General features: G+C 57.9%; 1 protein-coding gene across 3 annotated transcripts in view; it reads left to right on the top strand.

Annotated features, from left to right (window-relative positions):
• Positions 1-294: 294 nt before the first annotated feature.
• CACNA1I (calcium voltage-gated channel subunit alpha1 I) overlaps positions 295-27,379 on the top strand; it is a 113,482-nt gene continuing 86,397 nt past the window's right edge. For 2 of the 3 annotated variants that reach the window (XM_032882958.1, XM_032882956.1), the window contains exons 1-2: positions 295-532; positions 10,851-11,113. In XM_032882958.1, the coding sequence (XP_032738849.1) occupies positions 10,872-11,113 (242 nt within the window). In that variant the 5' untranslated portion in view covers positions 295-532; positions 10,851-10,871. Of the gene's footprint in view, positions 533-10,850; positions 11,114-27,379 lie in introns of those variants that run through there. The other variant, XM_032882957.1, reaches the window with a different exon arrangement.

The following is a 27,379-nucleotide window of genomic DNA, read 5'->3' as shown; positions in this document are numbered from 1 at the left end:
GCTCCGGCTCCTCCGCAGCCCCCGCCGCGCGCAGACCCCGCGCCTCGAGCCCGCGGCCGGAGGCGCCAGCCGAGCCGACCCCCGCGAGGGACCAGCCCCGACCCCGCGCCGCCGCCGCGCAGTCCTCCCCGGCCACTTGCCGGCTGCTCGGTGCCCGCAGCGCCCCCGCCCCCGGCCCCGGCCCCGGAGCGCCGCGCTCCCGCCCGCCCGCCGCCCGCCGCCCGCCGCGCGCTCCAACTCCGGCGCGGTCCGCGGCTCGTCCGCGCCGCCGGCACCTCGCCGCCCGCCCCAGCCTTGCCGACCGTCCGGCCGCCCGCCGTCTCCTCCCGCCATGGCCCGGGCCCCGGGGCCCGCCGCCCACCGCCCGCCGCCCCGCGCGCCCCAGGGGCTCAGCTGATCCTGAATTGGCGGGGGGTGGGGGTGCGGCTGGCGGGGCCGGGGGTCCCCTCGATTTCCGGCTTCGGGGGGCACGCGGCGTCCCCGCGGCTCTGACCCGGACGACCCCCTGCTGCCCTGCCAAGTCCATGCCAAGGTAGGTGGGGGTGGGGGGGGGAAGGGAGGGCTCCGCTCCGAGGCCAGTTTCTTAGCGCGTCGGGTGCTTTCTTTACCGAGGCGTTTATTTGTTTTTTTCTGGGGACCGGTCCCCCCGCCACCCCCACATGCGTGCCCAGCAGGTTGGGCCCCCATCCAGTGCTTTTGGGCAGGTGCCTTGGGGGGAAGGACGGGAAACTTTGACCGGTCCCTTCTCCAAGGCCACGAAAGTTCTCTCGGTGCCAATGCTGAAGCCGGCTGAGCCAGCGCTGCAGAAATTTATTCAACAAGTCGGGCTGCCGGCCGGGGGGGCCCAGTGTGTGTCTGTCTGTCCCGCGGCCCCTCCATTGCTGCGGCTTTGTGGCCAGCTGGACCAGCGCTGGTGTCAGTCTCCAGAGGGCTGAGCTGGGAGTACTTGCACAGGGAGAGGAGCGGTAGGGGGATAGAATGGGGGAATCCCAGGCAGCGGTAACTTTCCTGGAGGCAGAGGCGGTAGTGGGCCCCCTCCTGGGCCAGCCCCCCCGGGGTACTCAAGGCTTAGCTGCTTGAAGCCAGGCCAGGGGCTGGAGCTGGGACTCTGGGGGGTAAAAGGAATCCTCAGCAGGTTGGGGCTGGTTATATAATGAGTGTTTATGATGATTGGGTTTTAATTGTCTGCTAGGTGGTGTGTGGGGGGGATGTGGGGGGCAAAAGGCCTTGGCAGGCGGTGGGAAGGCCTCTGAGGGGGGGCATGGTGCTGGGGGAGGGGGCTTTTTGGATGGGTTCAGGCTGAAGCAGCAGTCAGTCCGTCTGCTTGTGTCTTTCTCCTTTCTTGGGTCCTGGGGGCTCTGAGCCGGGGATGAGACTGGCATGTGGGAAGACCCCCGAGCTACACTGTGGCCGTGCGAGTCTGTGTTCTGTGTCCAGGTGTGTGTGTGTGTGTGTGAGAGAGAGAGAGAGAGAGAGAGAGAGACAGAGAGAAAGCTTGCTTGCGTCTGTGCCCGTATGGTGTGATGGGGTCTGACACGCCATGTCAGGAACCACTGAGGACTGGAGGGCTCAGGTTGGCCTGAGCCGGGAGCCCGTCCATCCTTCTGTCTCTCACGCCCTGAGGATTCACCCAGCAGATCCCGGCACCACCCAGGAACTGGGGTGCTGGGCCCATAGGGATGTGGGTCCATGGGCTGGGCCCGTGGGAAAGGGTCTGGCCGAGCAGTTGGGGCCTGCTTCCCGAGGCTGCGAACCTCAGGCCCTGCCCACACTGTCAGGTCGCCTCTTGGATCAATATTTCCCCCTCGGCCCCACGGACTGGCTTTGGAAACTCTTGTCCACCCTTCAGGGTAAACTTTTTGTTCAGACTGCAGGACCTGGGCTGGGCTGGAGACGGTGGGGAGTCTAGCTACCTCCCTGTCCCCTTCCCGCCTCCACCCTTAGGGCTGAGCCAGAGGGAGGGGATGCCAGTGGGTGACAGGGTAGGGCGACACAGAGTGGGGACCAGTTCTGAGGCTGCAGTCGGGGGAGGAAGAGGAAGAGGGAGGAGCACATCCTGGGGCTTGGTGCTGAGCCAGTCTGGCACCAAATTCTCCAGCTCCAGGCACACACGCCCCAGAGGGCCTGGGCACCACACTGAAACCCTGCACTCTCTTCCTGGCTGCTCACAGCAGCCCGGCCTGCCCCCGGCACCCTGAGGGGCAGCCCTGGGGAGGGGCTACAAGCTTGGCAGAAGGCTCCTCCCAGTCCCTCCCCCCAACCCCCATTCCAGGTGCTTCTGAGAGGGCATCTTCTAGGCCCACCAGAAGGCACCAAGCAGCATTTCCCGAGTCCCTGAGCCCTGACTCCCCTTGACCTTGGGTGGGGAGGTGGGGACGGAGGTGGCCATGAGAGCGGCTTCTCTCTCACCCTCCATCACCAGCTCCAGACAGACTCCTCCGGAGAGCCCACAGCCAAGCTGGGAGCAGTTCGGGGGATGGCTGGGATTATAGCTCCTCTGTGCCCCGACCCAGAGCCACAAGGAGTACAGGGCATCGCCACCTGTGACTCTCTCAGTCCCCTTCCTCATGCCACCCTGCCCCCACTGCTGTCTCCACCACCCACACCCCATGTGGGACTCCCCTAGGTTTCAGCCCTCTCAGGAAAGGCGGTTTCTGGACGCCACTCGGTTCTCCCCCACCTTGGAAGAGCTCCCGCCCCCAGGCAGCTTGAGTTCTTTCCAAGGTAACAAAGCAGGCTCTCGTGGGGCTCCCGGATTCCTGTCTGTCTCCCTCTCCTCCAGCTTGTTCTCTGAGTTCCCCAGCTCCCAGCTCAGGGTGCTCTAACACTACGTCTAGAAAGATGGGATGCCAGGCTGGGGGTGGGACATACAGGGAGCCCCCCACCCCCACCCCCGCTGCAGGGAGAGCAGGGTCCTCCTTCCCTCTTCTCCATCCCTTTCTCTCCTCCCTGCTTCCTTTCTCAGTCCCTTCCCCACTGCTCCTTTCTGACCCCTTCTCTCCCCCCAGCTCTTTTCTGCAGAATGCTTCCTTCAAATACGTTCCCAGGATCTGCTCTTGCCTCGTGCCCTCAGCCCCTGTGCCCACAGTGAAGGGAGCTATGGGTGTACAGGTGGTGTCTGTGCTCCATGCTGCACGGTCTGTGGCTCTCTGGAACTGTGCGTGTGTGGGTCTGTGGGTCTGCAGACACATGGGTCTGAGGATCTATAAGTATGTGGGCGTACGTGTCTGTGGATCTGGGGACGTGTGGATATTGAGATCCACGGGCCAGTAGGTCCGTGGGCTTGTGGATCCTGATATCCAGGAAGATGTGGGCTGAGTCGCTCCCCTCATGACTACTAGCCTGGGGAAGGAAGAAAACACATCTGATTTCCTTTTCTCTCTCTTATATTTATTAAGCACCTACTATGTGCCAAGCTCTATTCTGGTTACTTGGGGACACAGAGGTGAACAAAAGGGAGCAGACCAGTTCTGCGCTGTTGGGGCTTCTGTGCCCCTGAGAGGGGGCCTGGGGCTCCCCCCTGCCGGGGGCTGTGTGGGCATACGGCTACAAGTCCTTGTTTTCTCCTGTGCCCTTGCCGGGGAGAATGGAGCTCTGTTGTGTATGTGGGCGGTGCAGATTGTGGAGGGCTTAAAAGGACCAGGTGTTTGGATGTCCTTGAACAAGTGTGAGGGGTTTGGGGGGCTCGTTGAGCAGGAGAGGATAAGAGGGAAGTGGTTTCTTCAGGATGGAAGCCATGGTCTTTCAGGGCTGGAAGTCAGCACAGACCCAGTCCTGCCTTCATCTCGGGGGCCCTGCCTCTGCCAGTTCCCCCTCTTCCTGGACTCTGGCCACAGTGGTCTCACTGATCATGCATTTCGAGAACAGTGTCAGGCTTTTCTCTGTCCTCCTTACTGACCGCTGGCCCTGATGAGCAGTGAGGGTCCCAGGCAGCTCTCTGCTGGTCCAGGGACTTACGCCTTCTCCCCGCACCACTCAGCTCTTGTCCCCAGGTGGGAAAGACATGAGCACGTTCACCGTCATGGGTATGGCCCAGGGAGGGAGGACACTTAGCCTCACGGGGGGACTCAGCTTCTTAAAGGATTTTTGTGAGGCTTAGACGTGTCTCTGCAGTGCCCAGCACAGGGCCTGGTACAGTGAATGGAAGCTGTTTCTCTTTCATGAAGGTACTTTCCAGTTCTTTCCCCCTGTCTGTTATCCCTTTGGGGAGGTGGCGAAGGGGTCCCGTTCTGCATTTTATACAAGAGGACATGAAGCTTGGGGAGACTGTATGTTGTGGTGAGTGCGGGCTGGGACCCGACCCTGGGCCCCGAGACTCCCGATCCAGTGCTCTCCCTTCCTTGCACAACTTTTCTCCCTCTAGGGACCGCATCCACTCTCATTTTTTAGCTGAAGTAAGACCGAGGGCCCTCATTACTGCAGAATGAGCAAAAAATGATCACCAGCGTCGCCTGCTGGGAAATGTTCAAACACACTGATAGAGATTCAGTTACAGTCTTGCTGGCTGGCACTAGTCGTGAGGCTGAGAGCTGGCAAACAGCGACAATGTCTAGTGACAGGCATGTGGACAGGTACCGGAGCACAGGTGGGCGGGCTACAGTATCCTGTCCACCGCCTGGATGGCCCTTCATATGGTAGCATGGATCAGGGCCTTCCAGAGCTGACCCGTAGCTCTTTCACCAAGCAGCCCTTGACCCTGGGAAAATCCCTTAGCCTCCCTGGGCCTCAGTTTCCTTACCTGTAAAGTGGAGAGAGCAAAAACACTTACGTTGCTGGATTGTAATGAGGTGCCTGGCCCACAAGAAGCACTCCGCTATTAATGTTGGCTGTGACTCTTGGTAGCCATCGTGGGAAGGGGTTCTGATTCCCTTCATTGAACGTTGCAAAGCAGGGAGGGCTGGCTGTTGGTTTTGGTGACAGAACCAAGATGCCTGTGGTGTATGCAGACCCGGCTGGGCAGACCAGATCAAGCTTTTCCTCAGGTCATGCATCTGGGGCCATCCTTGAGCACTCATCTTTAGGTTAGAGGAGACTTGCTTGGCTGCAGTTTCTCTGAAGAGGATCTGAGGGCACTAGTGGACCACATGCACCCTAGATGCTGCAGTCTGACTGAGTTGCCAGCCAGGTGCTGGGGCTCCCAGGCTGCTTCAAGAGACGGCCCCACTGCAGAATTAGGCACGTGACCTCCTGCTCTACTCTGGGTTATTCGGTGCCATTCAGGTCCTACTCTTGCAGGGGAGCATAGGCAAACTTGAGTATGACTGGGGACAGGTCCCGAGGAGTAGATGATCTGGAAATATCATCCTGGGAGGGGTTGAGGGAGCTGGCAACAAGAGGCCCGGGGCAGACGAGGCTCTGGGGCGGGCGGGCTGTCGTCATGCATCTGCAGGGCTGTCGTGCGGAAGAGGGAGCAGACAGAGGGTTCCAGGGGTTCTGGGATGCTGGCAGGAGGATTCTGGGAGGCACGTGTCCCCCAGCCTCACAAAGACTTTCCTGCAGGCTGCCAGATGCGGGCTCTGCCTTGGCATTGTGTGTTTGTGAGTGTGTGTCTATGCGAATCTGATGAGTATGTGAAGGGTGTGTTTGGGTTTGTGTGAGCAGACGCTGTGTGTGTGTGTGCGTGTGTGTGTGTGTCCATGCCCGGCTGTTTACATCTGTGAGTGTGTGGGTGTGTTTGTGTGGGTGGATGTGTGTGTGAGCGTGAGTATGCGTGTGAGTGCATGATCTCTGGGCTGACGAGCACATGGTGACCCACTGTGCCCCTTTGGAGACCCCATTCTTTTCAGAGACTCCCCGTGTGGAAATCTGGGGCCCACAGGAGTCGAAAACCAGGCACTGTGTCTCTGGGTCTCCAACGTGGCGGGATTCTGGAATTCCACAGCCAACGGCGCTCACGGGCGTGGGGGACGGTCACAGGCCCACTGTGCATTGGCCTGGTGTCTGTCTGGTGGTGCGGCCGGGGGCTGGTGGGTATCACCCCACTCCATCCTCCCGGCAGTCCTGCCACAGCGCAGTCGTCACCCTCCCTTTATAGTCAGAGTCACCATAGGCCACTGCTGGGCTGCGTGGGGCGCCGGGGGTAGTGATGCAGAGCTGGGACGGCACCTCAGGGCTTGGCTTGCAGCCTGGGCTCTGAAATGCCACATTATGGAAGTCCGAGGTTATTGTAGCTAATATGTCGGGCCTCTAAAGTTCTGGGTGATTCTAAGATGCTCTGATTCTGAGATTCCTAGATTCTAGTATTCCCAGAATGAATTTGTTGCTTATTCTCCTAGCTGTGACGTTAGTTGGTATGTGGTTGTTGGTAAAGGAATAAGCAGGTTGTCTGCTTGTGTTTGCTGGTGAATACACAAACACACATGTATGTATATGCATACACACACACACAAACACACACACTGACGCACTCACGCACTCGCGCACTCAAGCAGGGTCTGGGATGACCAGGAGAGCCCTCGTGTCTTTCTCCACCAACCAGGTTCTGAGCTCTGCAGACACAAGGCCTCTCCACACCATACTCCAAGGGCTCTGGAAGATTCTGGGAGGCAGATTTCCCCACAGACTCGCAGGGTCTTTGTCCACACTGGGGGTCTTGGTTGCATCAGCAGCTATGTTGGCACTGTCTGGGGATCCAGCTTGTGGGGGAAGGCCTGGTTCCAGGGCACCTTTCCCTGTCCCAAGCTGGTGTCTGTGAAGGTTTAGTGCTTAGGCTTGGGAGTGGCAGGCCTGAACTGGGACCTTGGCTTTGTCCTCTAATAGCAGAGTGACAATGGGCACTGCTGGACTTCTCTGGGCCCCAGTTTCTGTCTTCACAAAGCAGAAATAAGGATGGTTTGTACTTTAGAGGGTGATGGTAGAAATTGACATGTAAGTGATGCCTAGAAAGCCCTTTGCTTGTTACCTAGCACAGTCAGACTCAGAGCCTCTGTGATGCTGTGATGATGATGGTGGTGATGGTGGTGGTGATGATGATGATGATGATGATGATGATGGTGATGGTGGTGGTGATGATGATGATGATGGTGGTGGTGGTGATGGTGGTGATGGTGGTGATGATGGTGATAGTGGTAGTGTTGATGGTCATGATGGTGGTGGTGGTGGTGATGATGGTGGTGATGCTGGTGTTGATGGTGATGATGGTGTTGATAGTGATGATGGTGTTGATGATGATGATGATGATGGTGGTGGTGATGGTGGTGATAATGGTGGTGATGGTGATAGCAGTGATGGTGGTGGTGGTGGTGATGGTGGTGGTGATGATGATGATATTGGTAGTGGTGATGGTAGTGGTGGTAGTTATGGCAGAGGGAGGGCTGGGGTGCAGCGCCTGGGGATGGCACAGCTGGCCTCATGCATGTTTAGACATCTACCTTCATGAGTTTTAGAGAGCTTTCCCATCCACATGATGTGGGGCCTGCTGACATAGGCAGGAGGAGGCCTGAGCTTTACAGAGGGAAAGACCGAGGCTCCAAGAGGCCAGTGGAGTCAAGAGAGGGGGTGTGTGTTCCCAACACAGTGGGGTTCTGCTCCTGCCCCTGCACTTGCTCACAGAGGCCAGTCCAGTCACCACACCACTGCCTGGTGGCCCCATCCTGGGAGTGCTTAGAGGGAGGAGGTTCCAGGACGTGGAGGCAGCTCAGAGTCTGGGGCCAGATGGACCTGAGTTTGAATCCATCAGTGCTGTCACCTAAAGCCAGACCTCTCATCTCTGTGAGGCTCCATTTGGAGACAGGTTGGAGCCCAAGGGGCCCAGCTGCCAACACCTCAAGAGCTTCTAGCCCTAGGCAGTGGGGCAGCTGGGGACAGGAGCAGGGCTTTGGGCACAGGGCAGAGGGAATTTGGACTATGGGGAGCAGGTGAGAGGGTGGCACCCTGAGTGGGCACTGGGGAACAAGTGAGAGTTTGGAGGCTGGGTGGGCACTGGAGAGCAGGTCAGAGGGTGGAGGCTGCATGGGCACTGAGGAACAGGTCAGAGAGTGGAGGTTGGGTGGACACTGGAGAGCAGGTCAGAGGGTGGAGGCTGGGTGGGCATGGGGAGTGGGTTGGGGGTGGTGGTCTTGGCAATTGTGGTCTCTAGGAGTCCCACAGTGAGGCAGGAAAGCTGTGAGGACAAAGGACTACAGCCTTGTGACAGCCTTAAAGGGGACCAAGTGAGGCGAAAAGCAAGTTAGGATGGAGTGGGCGGAGCTGAGAGGGAGGAGAGGGGTGGTCTCGGACGGTTCCAGGGGCTGCGGCAGCTGCAGGAAGGGTTTTGGTGGCACCTGGTTGGGGTGCCATCGGGGCCAAGGTAGAGCCAGGCTTTTCCGCCCCTAAAACATGTCTCAAGTCCACCCCACTCTTCCTGCCTCCACTGGTATCCCAGGCCAGGCCAGCCCATCCTTCCCACCTCCTTTTGGCCTTCCCAGCCCCACCCCTGCCCCACATCTCACTCTCCCTTTAGTCCTTAGAGGACTGGCTTAAAAGCACAGACCAGAGCACACCACTTCCTGCCTAAAACCCTCCCGCGGATTCCTGTTGCACTTGGAATAAAAAGCAAACTCCTTCCCGGGCTCTCAGTGGGGCCTGCCAAGCACTCCACTCATCCCCTCCCTGCCCTCGGCTCGGCACACTGGCCTCGTTTCTCTTCCTTAAATGCACCGAGCTCGTTCCAGCCCCCCAGTCTCTACACATGCTGTTCCTTCTACCTGGAGAGCTCGTCCTACAGATCACGCATGGCTGGTGCCTTCTGCTTCCTATTTTTATCTTTGATGTCTCTTTCCTTCCACTAGGTGCCTTTCCGCCTTTCTCCCTTGTTTGTTTACTTCCCAGCACATTTTATTAATTTGTCCAATGTGGATTTGTTGAGCCCCTAAAATGTTGCAGGCACTGTTCTAGGCACTGGTGCGGGGGGGAATGCAGCGTGAAAGAAGCGCACAGTCCCTGCTCTCCTACAGCCTCCTTCCCGGTTGGGCAGACAGGCGCTAAATCATAAAGATATAAATACATAAATTATACGGTATGTGTGTTGGTGATAAGGGCTCTGGAACCCAGAGGGAGAGAAATTAATTGACTCGTGTGTCTCCCTCCCTTGCTTGGAGCATCAGCTGAAATGAGGGCTGGTGCCAAGCCTGCCTTCTTCACTGGCGGAGCCACTGTGCTGGCCCCGTGCCTGCACATAGTAGGTGCTCAGGAAATAGTTCCTGGACAAATGAATGCATCATCAAGCCTGGGGACCAGGGCGTGCGGCTGGAGAAGAGGGTGTTCTGGGGAGAGAGGAGGGTGTGAGCACAGGTCTAGAGAAGGCAGCTGGAGCTCTAGGACTGAGGGAGGTCCAGTGTGCTAGAAGCAAGGGGCCGGCAGAGGGACGGTGGGCTCAGAGGCTGGCCCTGTGGTGGGCAGGCCCGGAGCCACCCCAGGGAAGGTGTTTTTCAGCCCAGGGGTTGACACGTGGCAGGCCGAGTCGCCTACAAGCTTATGTAAGGCCCATGGCTGTTTTTCTGGAACCAAGAGCGAAGCCTGGAGCTTGGGAGAAAACTCTGCCTCCCTGACCAGCCGGGTAAAGTGGCAGGAGGTGCCAACTCCCGCCTGTTGCCCCCGGGAGCCAGAGAAATGTCCAAACGCATCAGCTCTGGGCAGCTCGGCAGCCGCGGGCAGCAGTCCGCGGAGCCCCGGGAGCTCGCGTTCTGTCTCCAACTCCCATTGCCCAGCCCAGCCCTGTCGGGATCCTAAGCCCTGGGAGACCCCACTGCGTGGCGATTTGGGGACGGGTGGCCTCTTGGATGAGGTGGGGAGGGGGCAGGCCCTGACAAGTGGCTGTCCTTCCTCCTTCACCGTTGGCTGTCTGTGCAGAGGGGGCTAGGCAAGGTCATGGCCAGCCATCACGGAATCTGGAGGGCCAGTGCTGGGGCTCTGGCATCGAAGCGTGCCCTAGTCTTGGTGCGCCACTTCCTTCCCTGGCTCTGATTGTCCATGCGCAGGGGAACGCTCCTGGGCTTGTTGGAATCATTAGAGAAGACCGGAATGTGGAAGTGCCCCCCGTGCTGAAGCCAGGAGCTTACCCTGTTTAGACTGTGTAACGTAATTTGCAGAGCTCGCTGCCGGATGGAAACGTGGGCCCCAGATCACAAACGATGAAGAATTTCAAGTTGGTGACAGCCGAGCGTTAAACCCAGAGCAGGGCCCTTCTGAGTGTGGAGCCCTGGGTGACCACGCTGGTCACACTCCTAAGAAGCCAGCCCTGGTAGCGTTCTCCCCTGCTGTTGCTGGACTGTGTGTCTGTCCTGTCTGTTCTCTGGGCCTCAGTTTCTCCAGCTGTAAAGCAAAGAGGTTGGTGTGTAAGGTCCTGAGTTCTCACCTTTGTGAGGTGGTGGGGGAGATCCCTGGGCTCACTGCCTCAGGGAAGCCTGCTCGGATTTCCTCCTGGCTTGCCCAGCTCCCTTGGTGTCCGGCTCCACAGCCCTCCAACCTCTCCTCTGTTAACGCCTGTCATCCTGGTAATGATGTCTGACTTGACAGTAACTTCCCTGTTTTCTTGCAAATTTTCTTGTCTTCAATGATATGGTAAATATACAACCGCGGTCTCATAAAAACAAAACCAAACCCAACTAATATCACAGCTACATTCTAGATAGGTCTTATTCTCACTCTTCATCTCCCCAAGCTGAGCCTGCGCGGAGTTGACCAGACTTGCCCCAGGACCCCTCCCTGGAAGTGGATTCCGACTCGGATGCATCGGGGGCCCTCGGCTTGCTCCTAACCGTTGTGGCAGAGTGAGAGCGAGGGGCTATGGGCTGTCTGGGCTGTGTCCCCTTGTTGGGGCAGGGGGGGTGCCAGGCAGCCCCAGCCACGTGCCACCCTTCTTCCTCCCCTAGGGCTCCTTGCGCGGCGCCGACATGGCTGAGAGCTCCCCGCCGCCCTCCTCCTCTGCCACTGCCGCTGCTGCCCCAGCAGCTGAGCCCGGAGTCACGGAGCAGCCGGGGCCCCAGAGCCCGCCTCCCTCCCCTCCAGGCCTGGAGGAGCCCCTGGATGGAGCCGATCCTGAAGTCCCTCACCCGGACCTGGCGCCCGTTGCCTTCTTCTGTCTGCGACAGACCACCAGCCCCCGGAACTGGTGCATCAAGATGGTGTGTAACCCATATCCTTTGTGTGGGGGGCAGGGGCAAGCTGTTCCCTGACTGAGCCCTGCCTGCCACACTGTCCTCTGGTTTGGAGGCCGTGGTGGCAGTGGTGGTGGTGGTCGAGCTCTGATTTGGGGTCTGGGGGAACACGGGGGCACGGAGAGAGCCGACTGATAAGGACCTGGTGTCCTGCTGACGTGAGCGTCATTGATGACTTTGAGGGTTGCCTCCTGCAGGGTCCCGTCAGGTGAGCAGGACGTGGGCCGAGCCTGTCTCTGCTGCCGGACCCCAGCCCCCCAGCACGAAGTCTGGCCATCCGCGCATGCTCCCTCAGTGCTCGCTGGGCACATATTGGCCATGTCGGAGCTGAGCCTCCAGTAATGAGCGGTGTTGGGGAGGGGGTACATCAGGAGCAAAGGCCTGGGGAAGAGAGGAACCGAGGGCAGTTTGTTGTGGCTGGAGTGGAAGAGGGAGGGCCAGTGTGGGGCTGGACAGGGAGAGGGAGGCTCGCGGGGCCGCGAGAGGAGCTGGCCTGTGTTCTCAGGGCAAGGCGACCAGGAGAAGTTTGCAGCTGGGATGTGATGTGCAGCCATCAGTGTTTTAGAAGGACCGATGGCTCAGTGCAGTGTGGAAATGGATCGTGGGCTGAGCTGAGGGCTGGGGGCTGGTGAGGAGGTGGCTTTGGGACCCAGACATGGTGGCCTCTGGGTTTGGGGGCTTGCCCAGCAGAACAGAGTCTCTGCCAGTGCTCAAGGCTACACAGGGTAGTACCTGAGCCCAGCTCTGGACACCTGGGCTAGCTGGGATGCTGGCTGGGGTGGCAAGGTGGCCCCCAGGAAGGCTGCGGGAGGCAGCCATGTGGAGCCCAGGGTGCTGGTCTCCCTGCTGGGGAGGGGGCTGGGTGATGACCTTGGAAACTGGAGGGTCTCTGCTGGCATGGGTGGAGTGTGGGTCTGGGTGCCCTTAGCTGGGTGGAGGGCCAAAAGTCAGGTGTTCCTTCTGTAGGACGGCTGGTTAGAGGGTCTGTTCAATAACTCTGTTCACCCAGGTCTCCCCGGCATCAGCCCCGGAATCATGGAGGACAGAGAAATATAGCTAGCTGCCCTGCCCTGAGAAGCTGCCAGGAATGGGGGGCGCAGACATAATCCATGGGAACGGTTTTAGTACAGTATTTTGGGGAAACCTTAGGGGCCTGTAGCATGTGAGCTGGGAGGTGGGCAGGCCAGGAAAAGGGGGAACCACAGGAGGTTTGAGGGAGAGAGAGGCTCGCTGGAAGACCAGGGACACAATGGAACCACGTCACGGGTACCTTGCCTGCACGGGACTAGGGTTGATTCTGGCTCTGCCATTTGGGTGCTGTGTGACCTTGGCAAAGTTACTTTACCTGTCTGAGCCTCATATGTCTGGACTGACAAGATCTGGGCTGGGCTGGAGGCAGAAGCATGGCTCAGATGGCCTTGGTCTGGGAGTGTGACTCAGCTTACCCTCTGACAGGCTCTGGCATGTCTGGCTGGGGAGAAGCATCCCTAAGCTGGTCCTGATGTCTTGGAAGCCCTTGGATAGAGAGCCATCTAGGGTAGACTCCTATCTACGGTAGAGTCCCACCTACCATAAACTAGATGTGTGACTTTGGGCAGCTCCTTCTCTCTGAGCCTCATAGCCTCTACCTAAAAACAAGGGCCTGGATAAGATGGCCTCCTCCAGCCCTGGGAGTCAGGGGTGCCCTCACCCCTGATCTCAGGCACTCTGGGCTCTGGTCACTGAGCAGCCCATAGAGACCCTTCCAGTTTGCCACATTTCTGGTGTGTTGGGGAAACTGAGTCCCTGGGATCCTCTGGCCTTAGTTCTCACCCTCCCTTCGCGCCTCCCCCCGACCCCGCCCAGGGCATGTGGGAGCCTGGGCTTGGAGCAACCGTGGGCCTGGCCCCTGGAGGGGAGGGAAAGTGTTCTGCTCCTGGACGAGCTGGGCTTGGTCCTCCTCTGTCTCAGGGAGAGTCCTGCGTCCAAGCGTGTGGAAGCTGCCCAGGGGAGGAGGGCTGCCAAATTCAGCCCCCGCCTTCGGGAGGGACTCCCCAACACTGGGAGCCGCTCAGAGCGTGTAGGGCTCCCCGGGCCCCGTGACAGAGGCTGCTGAGGCTGGGGCGCAGGTCTCTGTCTGAACTGGCTGCCTCGCTTCCAAGCTCCCTTCTGGACCAGAGATCCAGTGACTCTGGAGTGGAGCGGCTTTGCAAGTCAGGTCTGGGTCTCTCAACCTGGAAGCTTTTGGGATTGAGTCTCAGGGTTCAGAGTTTCGATGTAAGGCTAACTGACAATCTAATTCCAAGCCTCTGTGATTCACAGCCTGTAAAACTCGGTGTTTCAAAGAGGGCGTGAAGGGGCGCCTGGGTGGCTCAGTGGGTTAAAGCCTCTGCCTTTGGCTCGGGTCATGGTCTCGGGGTCCTGGGATCGAGCCCGCATCAGGCTCTCTGCTCAGCGGGGAGCCTGCTTCCTCCTCTCTCTCTCTCTCTCTCTGGCTGCCTCTCTGCCTACCTGTGATCTCTGTCTGTCAAATAAATAAATAAAATCTTTACAAAACAACCCAAAAAACCAAAGAGGGCTTGAATCAGGATCTGGCGGCCGCGATGGTATGTGTTTGGAAGTCCAGGGACCCGAGATTCCAGGTTCTGTGAATAGAATGGCTCATCGTTCAGATTCCATAGCCTGAGTCGGGCTCATGGGAGAGAGGTCAAGGCAGGTTTCTGCAAATGCAGGCCCAGGTGAACTTGGCTGGTGTCAGCAGGGGCCCCGGATCAGAGACTTGACCGTGGGCACGCTCAGGCCCAGCTTTAGAGTCTTGCTGTGTGTGTGTGTGTGGGGGGGGTGGTGTCTTTGATCAGGTGCTGAGGGCTCTAGGATTCTTCCCTGGCCAGAAACCTCCCTTCCCCCACCTCCTCCTTGGGAGGGAGGTCCTGGAAGGGGCAGTGCTCAAGCGAGTGCTCCTCAGTGGGGACATGGCTGGCATTTGGGGCGTGATGGTATTTGTGGTCTAGACTGTGTTGCATATTACATATTTGGTGTTCTTGGTCCCTAAATCTTAGGAGGTAGTGGCCCCTGATCTCTGTGGCAACCACAAATAACCTTTCTCATCTCTAGACTCTATACCATTCCGCTTCCCATCAAGAACCCAAAGTTATGATAGACGTGTTGGCATCTGAGTCAGACTTGTGGGAGCAGCTCTCAGGCCCGGCGGGCCCAGGGCTGGGGCAGGGAAGGATGGCAGGGTCTGCTCAGAAGGACTGTTCTGAGCGCTCGAGTCCCTGGGGTGTGAGGAGCCCTGGCTGGGAGCCTCTTGTCCTTTGAAGCCTGGTGATCCCTGACTCGGCTCCTCACCCAGCCCGGAGCTCAACCCTGCGTCGCCACCCGACTCCCCAACTCACCAGAGAGCCAGAAGAGGCTGCTGGGACCGAGTGGGGCTGGCACGCTGGGAGGGAGGGCCACACCACCTCCGGCCAGGCCTGGGCCTTGAGCAACGCACCGCCAGCCAGGGCTTCAGCGGGCAAGTCTCCGGGTCTGAAATGTCAGGGGACCGGTTGCGCGGGTTGACTCACGGGTAGGTGGCAAGTGGAAAATGCTGGGGCCCTGAGGCAGACCCAGGGGCTCATTCTGCCTTTTATTTGCTGTGTGATCATGGGCCAAGTTTTTTTTTTTTTTTTTAAGATTTTATTTATCTATTTGAGAAGAAAACAGAGGAGAAGAAGCGTATGAGAAGCGGGGAGGGGCAGAGGGAGAGGGAGAAGCAGACTCCCCGCTGAGCAGGGAACCCGATGCAGGTCTCGATCCCAGGATCCCGAGATCACGACCTGAGCTGAAGGCAGACGCTTCCCATCTGAGCCACCCAGGCGCCCCCATGGGGCAGTTTTTTATATCTCTCGGAGCCCCGTTCTCTCTGCTGTCAGATGGGGGTGGTAGTACCCCCTCTCAGGAGGCACTGAAGACCAAGCAACACACAGGGCGAGTGTGGACATGGGGTTCCGTAGATAGAGACCCCTGCGGTTCTCACTTACACCTGTGCTCACGGGTGAACAGGGCCTCATAGATAACCGAGCCAACGCTCTGCTCTGGGAGATGCAGTGAGACGGTAGGCATCAGGCCTGTAGAAAGTACATAACGCCCCCAGAGGACATTGTTTCCAGGGAAAATCAGATTCGATCTCCGTTACTTAGGGAAACCTGCGCCAGTTACGCCACCGGTCGTCACGCCCCCATCCACGCTCACGTTGTTGCCAGGCGGCCGCAGCACGACCCATCGGCCGGAAACCTACCTATTTTCTCCCCCGGCTTCGATGTGGGAGCCTTTCTGGGGAGCCAGCCCAGCTGCCTGGGGGAGAAGGGCCCATGCTGGGCTATCTGTGCCCTGGTTTTCCCGGCTCTGTAATGGACAATTACAGGTGATTGGAGATAACGACTTGGAAGCAGCCAGCAGTGTGTCGGCCCAGGGGAGGGGCTTGGGGTGATGATAAGGGCTGGCACTCCTGGCACTCAGCCCTCTGCTGCCTTGACACCTGTAGCCACCGCCCACCCCGGGGCTGTCCCACCCCATTGCACCCACAGGAAAACTGAGGCTCTGAGAGGTTGACTGACTTTTCCCCCCGCGCCGCGCACAGCCAGGGTGTAGTAGAGCTGGGATGAAAGCTTCAATTCCTCCGAATCCCCAGCTTCAGCTTGTATCCAGGACACTGCGGACACCTGCCGAGTTTGGAGAAGCGCCATGCTCCATCCGGTGCGGGGAGATTTGCTCCACGGTTCCAGGAGGCAGTGGGGAGGGTCTCCCTGGGTTCAGCACCTACATCGGACAGCCACCTCTGCGGCCCGCCTGGGGCCATCCCCTGAGGGGCATGCAGCCCCTTCCCTTTGGGCTTGCTGCTCCAGGGCTGCTGCCTCCCCCGCGCCAGCCAGTGGGGAGCCAGCACTTCTGCGGCGGGGAGAAGCAGCCACGCGTGGAGGGAAGCCAGTGGGCTGTGAAGGCGGCCTCTCTGCTGGGCATGGCTGGGAGGAAGGAGACTCCAGCTGCCAGTGACTTTGGATAGGTCACCACCACCCCGCCCCCTGACCCTCGGTCTCCCCGTCTGCAGGATGGGAGAGTTGGCCAGTGAGGTTGGGAAGGGGCTGGTGGGGGACCCACTTCTGGCCCTCTCAGAAGCATGTCAGTGGTGTCTTCGGGAAACCCCCCGGGCGCCGGGTTCCTTGTGGGTGGGCTCCCTTGCTCCGTGCTTGTGGCTGTGGTCCTTGCTCTCATCTGTCCCTCTGGGCCCCTTCTGTCTGCTTCCGGTCCCCTACGTGGCTCCGGCCCTCTGCTTCCTCTTGCTTCGAGGTCCAGCTGGCCAACACCCCCGCCGTACAGACCCTCTGACCTTGTCGGTCACCAGGCCCATGGTCTCATCATAGCTCAAGCCTTGTGCTATTCAATCTGGGGGTTCAGCATGTTTGTTGGAGGTGAATGGGCCCTCGTTTATCTCTCAGTCATTCACGAGATCATTTGACCCAATCATTCGACAGCTATGACCATTTTGTGCAAGGGAAGGTGACTCTGACTCCCCGGGAAAGATGTCGGTCGGAAGCCGCTCCAGGGAAGGCTCCTGTCGGGCGGTGATGAGAACTGATGATGGCCCTGGGGCACCGGCGGGGCCTGGAAAGGGGGGTTCAGGTGCTGGTGTTGGTGCCTTGGGGGTGATGTTGGGAGAGCGCTTTGGTGACCGCAGGGACTGTGGCTTATGTGAGTGTGAACGCAGACCTGCTCCTGGCTTCTTGGCCAAGAGGCCTTTGCCGTTGCTGAACCTCTGTTTGCTCATCTGAGAGGTGGGGCCACAGCAGCGGCTGGGGGAAAATGTCAGGTGTCAAGTGACAATCCCCAGGCCAGCGCTGGCTGGGCTCCTAGGTGGGTTAAGTGGCGAGCGGCAGCTGTGGGCACACTGGGGCCAATGGGGAAACTGTGGGGAGCCACCAAGAGTCCTGGAGTTGGCGGCAGCTGGGCCCCCAGTCTTTGATGATGGTTTGAGAAGCCTGTGGGCCAGGCTGCTCCTGGGGAGGGAGGGCATGAAGGGTGGGCAGTGGGAGGAGAAGAAATCCTGGGGAGCCCCAAATGGATTGAAGGAGAAAAGGGGGTGTCGCCTGCAGGAAGAAGACCCCCTCCCATCACCCTGTTATGCCTGATGCAATCACTTGGGCCACCCCCCATCTCTAGACCTGCTCCCTCTCAGTCTTACCACTCCAGACAGGGCATCTGACCCCCTAGATCAAGATCTCTAGGACCTATCCGAGGGTCTTTATCAGGAAGCCCTGCCTTAATCTAACCTCCACCCTTCCTGGGCTGAGCCCATCCCTGTGGCTGGGCTATTTGGAACATCTGAGTCTTTCCACCTCCTTCTGTCTAAACACACGGCTTCTGGATCTCACCTCAAATGTCCACTGACGAGGTGGGGTGCCCTCCCTCCCCGGCACGGTGAAGAGAGCACCCAGGATCCTGGAGCTGTGCAACATGGGCTGTCTCCTCTGCCTTGGACCCTGTCTCCCCCACCTCCACCCTCCCCAGCACGGGCTCCTGGGGCCCCCTTCATGGAAGGAGTTTGTCACCCACAGAGTGCTGCGTGCCCAGGAGAGGCTGTTGTCTCCCTCCCTGCCTGCCTCCTTTCATTTGTTTACTCATTCTTCCCTCACTCAGAAACCTCCCATGGCTCCCTGTCACCCCCAGAATAGTCTCACTTGGCCTGGATTTGGGTCCTTCTATGGTTCCCGCAACCGCCGCCCCCCACCCCACCCCACTGGCTGTCCTCCAGCCACCTTCCTGCACTTTCCCTTCATGCTTTCTGTTCTGAAGCCCAAACGACTGCTGATGTTTCCGGACGTGCCCTCCTCTCCTGCCTTGGCATCTGCTGGGTCTGCCCCCGGCCCCCAGAAGCCCTCTCCCTGCCTCCATGGCTACCAATCCTCCCGGCCCCCCAGGCCCAGCTGCCTGACCCCCACCTTCAGGGAGTGATCCTGGATCTCCAGCTTCTTCCTCTCTTGACCCTGTGGCTCTTTATCTTACAACTTTCTTCCTGCTTCAGGGGACTTGTCTGTGGTTGGCTTTGTCTCTATCTGGCTGAGGCCCCAGAGGGCACGGTGCTGCGGCTCTCACTGGACTGTGTGGCCCAACCTGGGCCTGGCGTGGATGGGTTCCTGCCTGGCTTTCCAGTTCCTTCGGTACTTCCCTGCCTGCCTTGGCCTCTCAGGTTCTCTCAGCACCTCCTGTGAGCTGGCAGGGCTGGGACTATGGTAACCTCCATTCTCCAGCTGGGGAGACTGAGGCCCAGGAAGGGGGCATGCGTTGCCCAGGGGCCCACATTGAGTCATCAGAAAGCCAGGGCAGACTGGAGCCTAGCATTCTAGACTCTGAGGGCTGTGCTGATGGCCTGCCTGTGGCTGGGGAAGGGGCTCTTTAGGGGAGAGTATCCCCTCCTCCTTCGGCCCGGGGCCAATGGGAATGCCCAGATGGGTGGCTAGTGTCGCTGGAAGAAACGACACATGTTGGGGAAATTGTCTGTTTCCCTCCATCTGGTGGAGAGGAGATTTGTTTTTCTCAAAAGTCAAAGTCAGCATTGAGCCGTGTCCTAGGGAGGCTTCTCGGGGCCAGAGTGGCTGTTGCACTCTCGACAGGTCAACAGGGTGGGCTTGACAGCCAGTTGGAGGAGTCCGGCTGGGCCAGAGAGGGCCTGATCCTCAGGGCAACCTCTGGTTTCATCACATGGAGATTTCTGTGTGAAGAGAGCTGTAGGTGAAGAAGCTGCCTCTGATCCAGCCTGGGAGCATTGTCAAAGCCTGCCTGGAGGAGGAGGCATTTGGTTTGGGTCTTGCTGTGTGAGTAGGAGTTTTGCAGAAGCACAGTGGCGGGATAGTGTTCCAGGCAGAGAGAGTCGTGTAGAGAACAGTGAGTTTAGTGTGGCTGGAACAGGGTGAGGCACGTTCCGGATAGCAGGTGTCGAATGCCTGTTGAGGGCTTGTTCTTGACCTTGGGGGCGGTGGGGAGCCATTGGAGGGTGTCCAGCAGAGATGGGATGTGAGTAAATTCCTTTGTTAGAATGGTCACTCCTGGAGCAGAATGGAGGATGCTTGAGGGAGAGAGAGGCCTGGAGACCAAGCTGTAGACTTCTGAAGCAAATATTGATTGGCGATTGTTGACTGATTGATGGATTGAACAAGTGTTGACTGCAGGGCAGCTTCGGAAGTGTTTTGGCCACTATTCCACGCTGGAGTGCGGTGCCCTCGGGCTGTTGAGCCATGGTGGGTGGAGCCTTGCAATACCAGGCCTGGATCCTCGGTTGTGACCCTGAGGAGGCCCTAGCCTGGTGGGTGAGGCAGGGCCAGACCCACATCACACACCTGTGAAGCAAAGCTGGGTACAGGCTGGGTGGAATGATCCTGATGGGGGGCCCGTGGCCACCAGGAGGATGGAGTGGTCAGTCTGTCTGGACTGGGGATGCCGCAGGAGCCTTCCGATGAAGAAGGAGGCTTCTTCAAGCCAGGGCAGCAGAGCATCTGATGGGTGAGAGGTGGGGGGAAGGGGGATGGCATCCCCACTGAGGTAAGTGCCTTTTCAAGGGCCCTGGGGTCACCCAGGATGCTGGTAATAGCCTGGCGTGGGGGCTGGGAGAAGAGCGGGGTGGGAGCTGAGCAGGGAAGGACAGTTGGGGTCTGGATTTGGAGGACAAAGCCGGAGACTGCACCGGGAGGGCACTGGCGTTCGCTAAGCACCACCTGTGTGCGGGGAGCATTCCATCTTCCCGCAGCTCAGACAGCTCTAGGGAGGCCCAGAGAGGTGGAGCGCTCGTCCAGGGCCACGGTGGCCAAGGGGGGCTTGGGCGGGAGCCCAGGGCGGGAGCCCAGGACGTGCACAGTCCCGGGAGAGCTGACCGCAAGGCTAGTTGTAATTGATAGTGAGCCGGAGAATTAGGAAGAGGGCTGTCTGGCTAATGAAGTGTCAGCCCCCTCCTGGGGCGTTTAAAACATGATTGGATTTTTATTCGTCCATCCTGCCCGGGCTTCTGCGTCTGTGTCAGAAGTCAGCTTTGACCTGCCACCTCCCTCGGATCTCCTCGCCATCCTGTTGGGAGACAAACAGCCCCGTTTGTTTCTCTCCGAGAGAAATCGATCCGTCTTTTTAATCAGCCAGAATGTCTCCCTGCTAATCTCTCTCCAGCTCTCCTGTGGGGCTGCCTTCCGCACTTCTGGCCCCGTCTGCCCTGTGGATCTGTGCTCTGGTCTCCCTCTTCTCTCCCCAAGTTCAAATCCTGATGTGGGTACTTCCTGCTGTGTGGTGCTGAGCACACAGCTCGACCTCTCTGGACAACAGTTTCTGTCTGTCTGAGAAAGCAGCAGGAGAAGGCTTGGCTAACTGTGAGGGGCTGTAGGAATGTGAGAGTGTGGGGTGCTGGCATGGAGAGTGCCAGGGTGGAGGTGAGGAGAGCGGGTGCCCAAGGTCTGCACCTGGATTCCCCCCAGAGAGTGGCAAGAGAGGCTCTCCACCGCACCCCTCCGTTGAATGAGGAGGTGATTGGGGATTGACTGTCCCCCAAGATCTGGTCTGGGTTCTGCTAAGTGCAAGTTTGTGAGCTCAGGCAGGTCGCTCCTCCTCTCTGGGTGTCAGCTGTCTCATCTATAAAATTGTGGGGTGGGGGAAGTTAGGCTGTATCAGTGATTTTCACTTGGGATGATTTTGCCCCTAGATTTGGCCATGTCTGGAGGCATTCTTGGTTGTCACAACTTGGGAGGGTGTTCTATTGGCTTCTAGTGGATAGAGCCCAAATATCCTACAATGCAGGAGACAGCATCCCGTGAGGAGACAGCATCCTGTGACAAAGAATTATCATGTCCTAAATGTCAATAGTGCTGAGGCCCAAAACCCCTGGCCTAGGTGGTTCCCGGGATCTCTTGAAGTTCTGAAAGTGTGAGCAAAGCATGGAGCCCATTGGGGCGAGGAGGGTAGGGACCGAGAGGGGGGATCTCTGGGGCAGGAAGAGGAGACAGTGCTGAGTCCCAACCTGAAGGTTTCCTGTGGTCAAATAAACTTGGGTTTGAACCCTGGAGCTGCCATTTATAAGAGCATCACGTTTTCAACGCTTTCCCATACACCTACGCATCCATCTCCCCATTCCCCATCTCCGTCCGTCTATCCATCCATCCATCCATCTTTCCATCTCTTCATCCATTCATATGCCCATCAACCCATCATCCGTCTACCTAACCTTTACATTCATGCATTCATTCCCCCCTCCCAGACCATGAAACCATTCATTCAACCATTGACCCAAGGCCCCACCCCCATGCTCCTATCTATCCATCTATCAACCCATCCACTCATCCATCCATTCACTTGTGTGGCAGATACTGGTTGATCAACACACCTGCCCCAGTCTCCCATCCACCCTGCCACCCACCTGTTCAATGTCCACTCAATCCCTCCTCTTATACATTGTTGACAAGGCTTTTTGTACCTGACTTGTTCTCCTCACCTTCTAGACTGTAGGCTCCATGTTCCATTCGTGCCTGTCTCTTCTTTAGGCCATGGCCCTCAGCCCTGCACATAGTAGGTGTGCAGCGAAGCTTTCAGTGACGTGCATCCTAGCAAGCGAGGTGGGAGGTGGAGGGTGTGTGGATAGAGATGAGGCTGACTGAGAGAACTTACACAAGGGGCCTTCAGTGTCAAGCCAAGGAGTTTGGAAACTGTCTGGAAGGCAGTGGGGAGCCACGGAAGGCTTTTGGTTCTGGAGGAACCCTCTGGCTGTGATTCAGATCAGGGGTGAGGGAGAACAGCCTGCCTGGGGCCGTGGAGGTGCAGAATTGCATCTGGAGGGGCGAGGTTTAGGTGGTGAAATGGACAGGTTTCTGAGAGGCACAAGGGGATGATGAGGAGGGAGCCTCTGGAAGGTTCTCCTGTGGGCAACGTCCAGCATTGGTGGTGGTTAGGGAACATCATTCACTGGGGTTGGGAAAGCAGAAAACTTGGTGTCTGGGGGAGAATAGGACGTACTCCATTATGATGAATTTGAGGGTCCCAGAGACATCCTAGAGGGTGTCTGTTTTGCTTGGCAGTGAGTGGGCCTGGGGCTGGGACAGATTTTTGGACCTGGTCGGCTTGCTGACCCTCATATGGGCAGAGTTGGGGCCGTGGGAGTAGGTGTGTGGTCAAGGAGAGGAGAGGAGAGACCAGAGGGTGGGGAGCATTTGAGGGACACAGCCAAGAAGTAGGAGGAGGACCTGCCTAGGTCCTTGTGCTGTCCTTGGGGCCCAAGAGGAAGAGAGTTTCTAGAATAAGGATCTTCACCTGGGGTTCTTGAACTTGGATGGGGACAGGTTGCATGTTTGTTTTCATGGGTGTCTGAGTGAAATTGAGCCTTTCTGTTGTGACGGAGGTGAGAGACCGCGGGTGAGTATGGGCAGCTCCTGTGACTCACTAGTGGTGATCGCCTGTCCCGCTGGGGTGGTTGTGGACTTCCTCGGGGCTCTAAGCTTGCACATATCTGACCAGCTGCTGGCTCTGGCTCTTTGTGTCGATAATGGATCTCGTGTGGTGCTCCATCCCTTTTTTTTTTTTTTTTAATGTTTTGACAACTATTTTAACATAACTGGCTTCCTTCCTTTCTAATTCTAGGCATTAAAAAAATGTATGCATTGAAAACGTGATTGTGAGAAGGGGCTCGTGAACTTCCCTAGGGGTCCAGAAAAGCCTCAGAACTGCTTTTGCAGGAGAGTGGCCTGGCCGTGCCCAGGGCTGCTGGCCAGATGGACAAAGAGGAGGGTGCCCGAAGGGCTGTGGCGCTCCGTGGGAGTGCATATGTGGGGCACGCCCGTGTGTGGTCACTGGCAGGCAGGGGAGACGTGTGGTGGAGGACAGGCCCCCAGGAGACCGAGCAAGAATGCCCGTGTCTCCACCAAGTGTCTGCTTGTGTTTCTGGAGGGCAGGGACTGTGTCTTCTTCATGTGGGGTTCCCAGAGCCACGGTGGGCCAGACCTGGGGGGTGGTCTCGGTGAGGGGGTGCAGAGTAAAGGGACAGGGAGTGATGGATGTTAAAAGGGAGAAGAGGTGGGTAAAGGGCAGGAAAAGAGGCTGTAAATCCCTCCAGTACAGAAATCCCTCCTTTGGCTCCTTGATACCTCCAGGTGATGGGGACCTCACTCCTTTCTGAGGCTGCTGTGCTCATGGGCAGCTGTTCCAGGTAGAGCTCTGGGCACAGAGAGGGATGGATACCCTCTGCCCTGAGACAGCACAGCCTGGTTGGTGGTGAGAAACCAGGACAGACCACGTTCAGTTCGATAGCTGATATAATGGGGAGGGTGACATCCGAGACATTGTGAGGGCTCGGGGGAGGCATCTGTACCTCCTGCCCAGGACTCCAGGAGGGTTTCTGGTGGCACATCTTCTTTGCAGGTGGGCTCTTGAGGCTGGATCAGCCCCCAGACCGTGGGATCCTGGGCCCCAACGGTCTGCCCCGCGTTCCCCTTTTCATCAGCGGGGGCTGAAGCCTCCTTGGCTGGAGTTCCCATCCCATGGACCGTCCGCCCTGGGTTTTCTTCCAAGCTGGCAGCCCCTGTTCCCTCGCCTCCCCCACTCCGGCTGTCTGCACTGGGCACCGAGGCCTGCTGGGCATCTGGGAATCAGAGACTTTGGCCAAATTCAATGCGTTCTCAAATTAAGGGGCCTCTAAGAAGTGGGATTGGGAGCAGGGAAGGAAGCGAGTGCTCACTCCCTCATCTGGACCCTGTAAGTGTTCTCAGCCCACCAAGACTCTAGCATATAAGCAGAACCAGTCCAGCCCAGGCAGGGCTGTGTGTCATGTGGGGAGCTCCCCACTGCTGGAGGCATGTAAGTAGAGAGGTCTAGGACCATCTGCCCAGCAAGTCTGTCCACTTTATGGAGGAGCTTTTTGTCCCAGCTCAACCAGTGTGTGACCTTGGGCAAACATCTGGCCCTTCATTTTTGTGTCTCTGAAGTGGGTGTAACAATGTTTGCCATGCCTAGCTCCCGAAGTTGCTATGGGCATGGGAGGAATGAATCTTTTTTTTTTTTTTTTTTTTTTTTTGAGAGGGAGAGAGAGAGTCCCAAGCAGGCTCCATGCCCAATGAGGAGCCCGAGGTGGGGCTCAATCTCGAAACTTTGAGATCATGACCTGAGCGGAAATCAAAGTTGGACGCTTACCTGACCCAACTACCCAGGCGCCCCAGGAGGAATGAATCCTTAAACAAACAAGAGACAGGAGATATGATGGTGGGAAGTTCAAATCCCTCACTAGCTTTGGCCTCGGCAAATCAGTCGCTCTCTCCTGTGCAGGGTTGTGATGAAGGTTGACATGGTGATGGGGGTGTGGTCTGTGACAGTGACCACCCCAGCAGGTGCTTGTGTGGTTTTCATTGTTGCATTTTATTTTTCCTTATAGCAATTGCCCTTCATCATGTTTTGTTGTCCCCACTCCCTTTCTTTTCTTTAAAAAACATTTTATTTATTTATTTGACAGGATCACAAGTAGGCAGAGAGGCAGGCAGAGAGAGAGAGAGAGGAGGAAGCAGGTTCCCTGCTGAGCAGAGAGCCCGATGCAGGACTCGATCCCAGGACACTGGGATCATGACCAGAGCAGAAGACAGAGGTTTTAACCCACTGAGCCTCCAAGGCGCCCCCCAACTCCCCTTTTTAAGTAGGCTCCACACACAGCCTGGAGCCCCACTTGGGACTCAAAATCATGCCCCTGAGATCAAGACCTGAACTGAGATCAAGGGTCGGGAGCTTAGCTGCTGAGCCAGCCAGGCGCCCCTTTGTTGCCCTTTTTAATCTTTGTGTCCAGCTCAGGGCATTTTCCCATAGCAATATACTCCAGTGACCGCACTCATGCCAATAAGAACTTCTCCAAAAGATGGAGGGCTCCCCGGAAGCTCCCTCACGCCCCACCCTGGAAGCTCCCTCACGCCCCGCCCCGGAAGGGCGCTCCCCCGGCGTCACCACTGCACTGAGCTCCATCACTGCCGGGTTTGCATTGCCTGATTTTCCACACGCTCTTTGCCCTTGCCCAGCTTCGGCTACCCAGCGTTAGGCCTGTGAGCTCCGTCTCTGCTGTTGTGCCTGTCGGTGGTTTGCTCTTTGTCATGGCTGGGGGATGTTCCACGAACGGCTGTGCCACTGGCTTTCTCGGTCCGCCTCGGCACTGCTGACCCGTGGGGCTGTGCATCGTAGGATGTCCATCAGCGTCTCTGGTCTCCACCCATTAGATGCCAGTGCCCTGCTTCCCCCTACTGGGGCCATCAAAAATGTCTCTAGACATGGCCACCTGTCCCCCAGGGGTCAGAATCATCCCTGGTTGAAATTTGCTGCCCGACTCATTCTCCCGATGACGTATACTTGGGCCATTACGGATGCTGTGAGCATTCTGCCACAGGCCTTTGTGTGGACTTCTGTCAGAATTTCTCCGGTGTGCGCACCCAGGAGTGGCCTAGCTGGCTCCTAACAGGGGCCTCTGCTTCACTTCAGTAGATGCCGGACAGCTTTCCAGAGTGGTTTTTGCTCATAAGACAGGTTAAATGAATCAATTCACGAATCTAGAGCATAGTCGTCATTCAGAATGGTAGCCACACACCGCAGCCAGGCCCTAGGACAAGGATGTGCTCTGGGGACCTCGAGGGCGGGTGTCAGCCTGGTTCATCTCAGAGCCCTGATGCACGGGCCAGGATACAGCAGGTGCTCCATGGAGGCCTGTGGACCTGGCCTTGGAGAAGCTGCCCTAAGAACTGGGATCTGGAACCTTAGGCCGCAGCATTTGAGGACTGGAGGACTGAGCTCCTATCCTGGGACACGCTGAGGACCAGTAAGGGAAGGACCCCCATGTCAGGGCTGGCTCACCTTCCCTGCCTCTCTGGTCTGGGATGATGCCGCTTCCAGCCTTTCCTTCCACTTGATTTATTTAGACAACTGAGGTGCACCCTGGGAAATGGATTAGATTTCAGATTTGACAAAAATAAAAACAAATTTGGCTGCCTCAGCCAAACCCAGCGCTCATGCCCCCACCCCCCCTCCCAGAGCCCTCCGAATTACAGAAACTGTGACTGTCATCTGGGCCTACGGGATGGAGGGTGGTGGTCACCATGGTAACCGTGCTGGCCTCCGGCTCTGGCTCCTGGAGAGGACACTGCCCCGAGGGGCCTGCTGGGGTGTCAGGCACTGTCCCTCTAGCCGGTCACTCTTCTCCCCAGGAAGTGGCAGGTTTGAGGAGGCCTTTGGCCTGGTGGGCTTCCCAGGTGACCCTGTCCCTCCAGTTTTTGAGACAGCGGCTGAGACATGGAGTGGAGTGATGACTGTGGTCCAGCTGGACTTCTCACTGACTGGGGACTTTGAGACCAGCACCCTCCCCTTACAGGCTTGCCCTCCCAGTAGCCCTGCCTCCCAGCCCTATGTGTCGTCCTTCCTGACTCCCAGCTCACCTGTGACCCTGGTCCAATTGGGAGGAGATGATGTGGGTGAGAATTAAAAAGCAAATATTCCACTGAGCACATGCCAGTCGAGGGCCTCTTGTGTTCCAGGCTCCATGTCTGGGGCGGGGGGGGGCAGGGCACAGGGCTGGGAATGCAGGATTAGGAGTCAGTGGGTGCGGGGGGGGGGGGGGGGGGGGGGGGGGGAGCAGATTCAAATCCCGCTGCTGTCACATGACAGCTGTGTGACCTTCAATGGCTGTGGCAGGAGCCCTTGGAGCCACAGCTCCTTCTCAACTTCCTCCTCTGTAAGATGGGGATAATGGCAGCACTTGCCAGTTCTAGGGGACTTTGCTGAAGTTTCAGTGGGGGGCAGCTCAGTGTTGCCTGGCCTGAACTGATTGATTCTTTTTAGAAGGCTGTTAGTGAAGATTCAGCTCTTGGGCGGCAGACACGGGTCCGAAAGTGACAGCTTCTCTTCTTCTTCACTCAAGATCATACTAGGTAGTCAGCAGGCAGGGAGAGCAGGGGATTTCGGTCCTCTGCTGGTGACTTGGCTTTCCCCTGCCACAAGCCAAAGGATGGGAGACCCTGGCCCCTGTTATGGGAGAGGCTGACAAAGAGGGCTTTCCGTGCCGTCCACCGCGTGACGAGCCCTGGGCCCGAGCCCACGGCTGCACAGGCTCTCTGTTTTGCGGCACGTGCTTGTTGGAGGGTTCAAATGAGATAGTGCGAGCTGTTTGGAAGGTGCTTTGGCAAACAGACATTGCAGCGCACTTGAGAAATGTTTCATCGCTGCTGCTGACCCAGGGCCAGCACACA

This window comes from Lontra canadensis, unplaced genomic scaffold, assembly GCF_010015895.1.
Source record: "Lontra canadensis isolate GAN:19392208 unplaced genomic scaffold, GSC_riverotter_1.0 scaffold84, whole genome shotgun sequence".
NCBI classification, from domain to species: domain Eukaryota; kingdom Metazoa; phylum Chordata; class Mammalia; order Carnivora; family Mustelidae; genus Lontra; species Lontra canadensis.
Note: the sequence above shows the minus strand (reverse complement) of the source record. Positions and strands in the feature narration are given on the sequence as shown.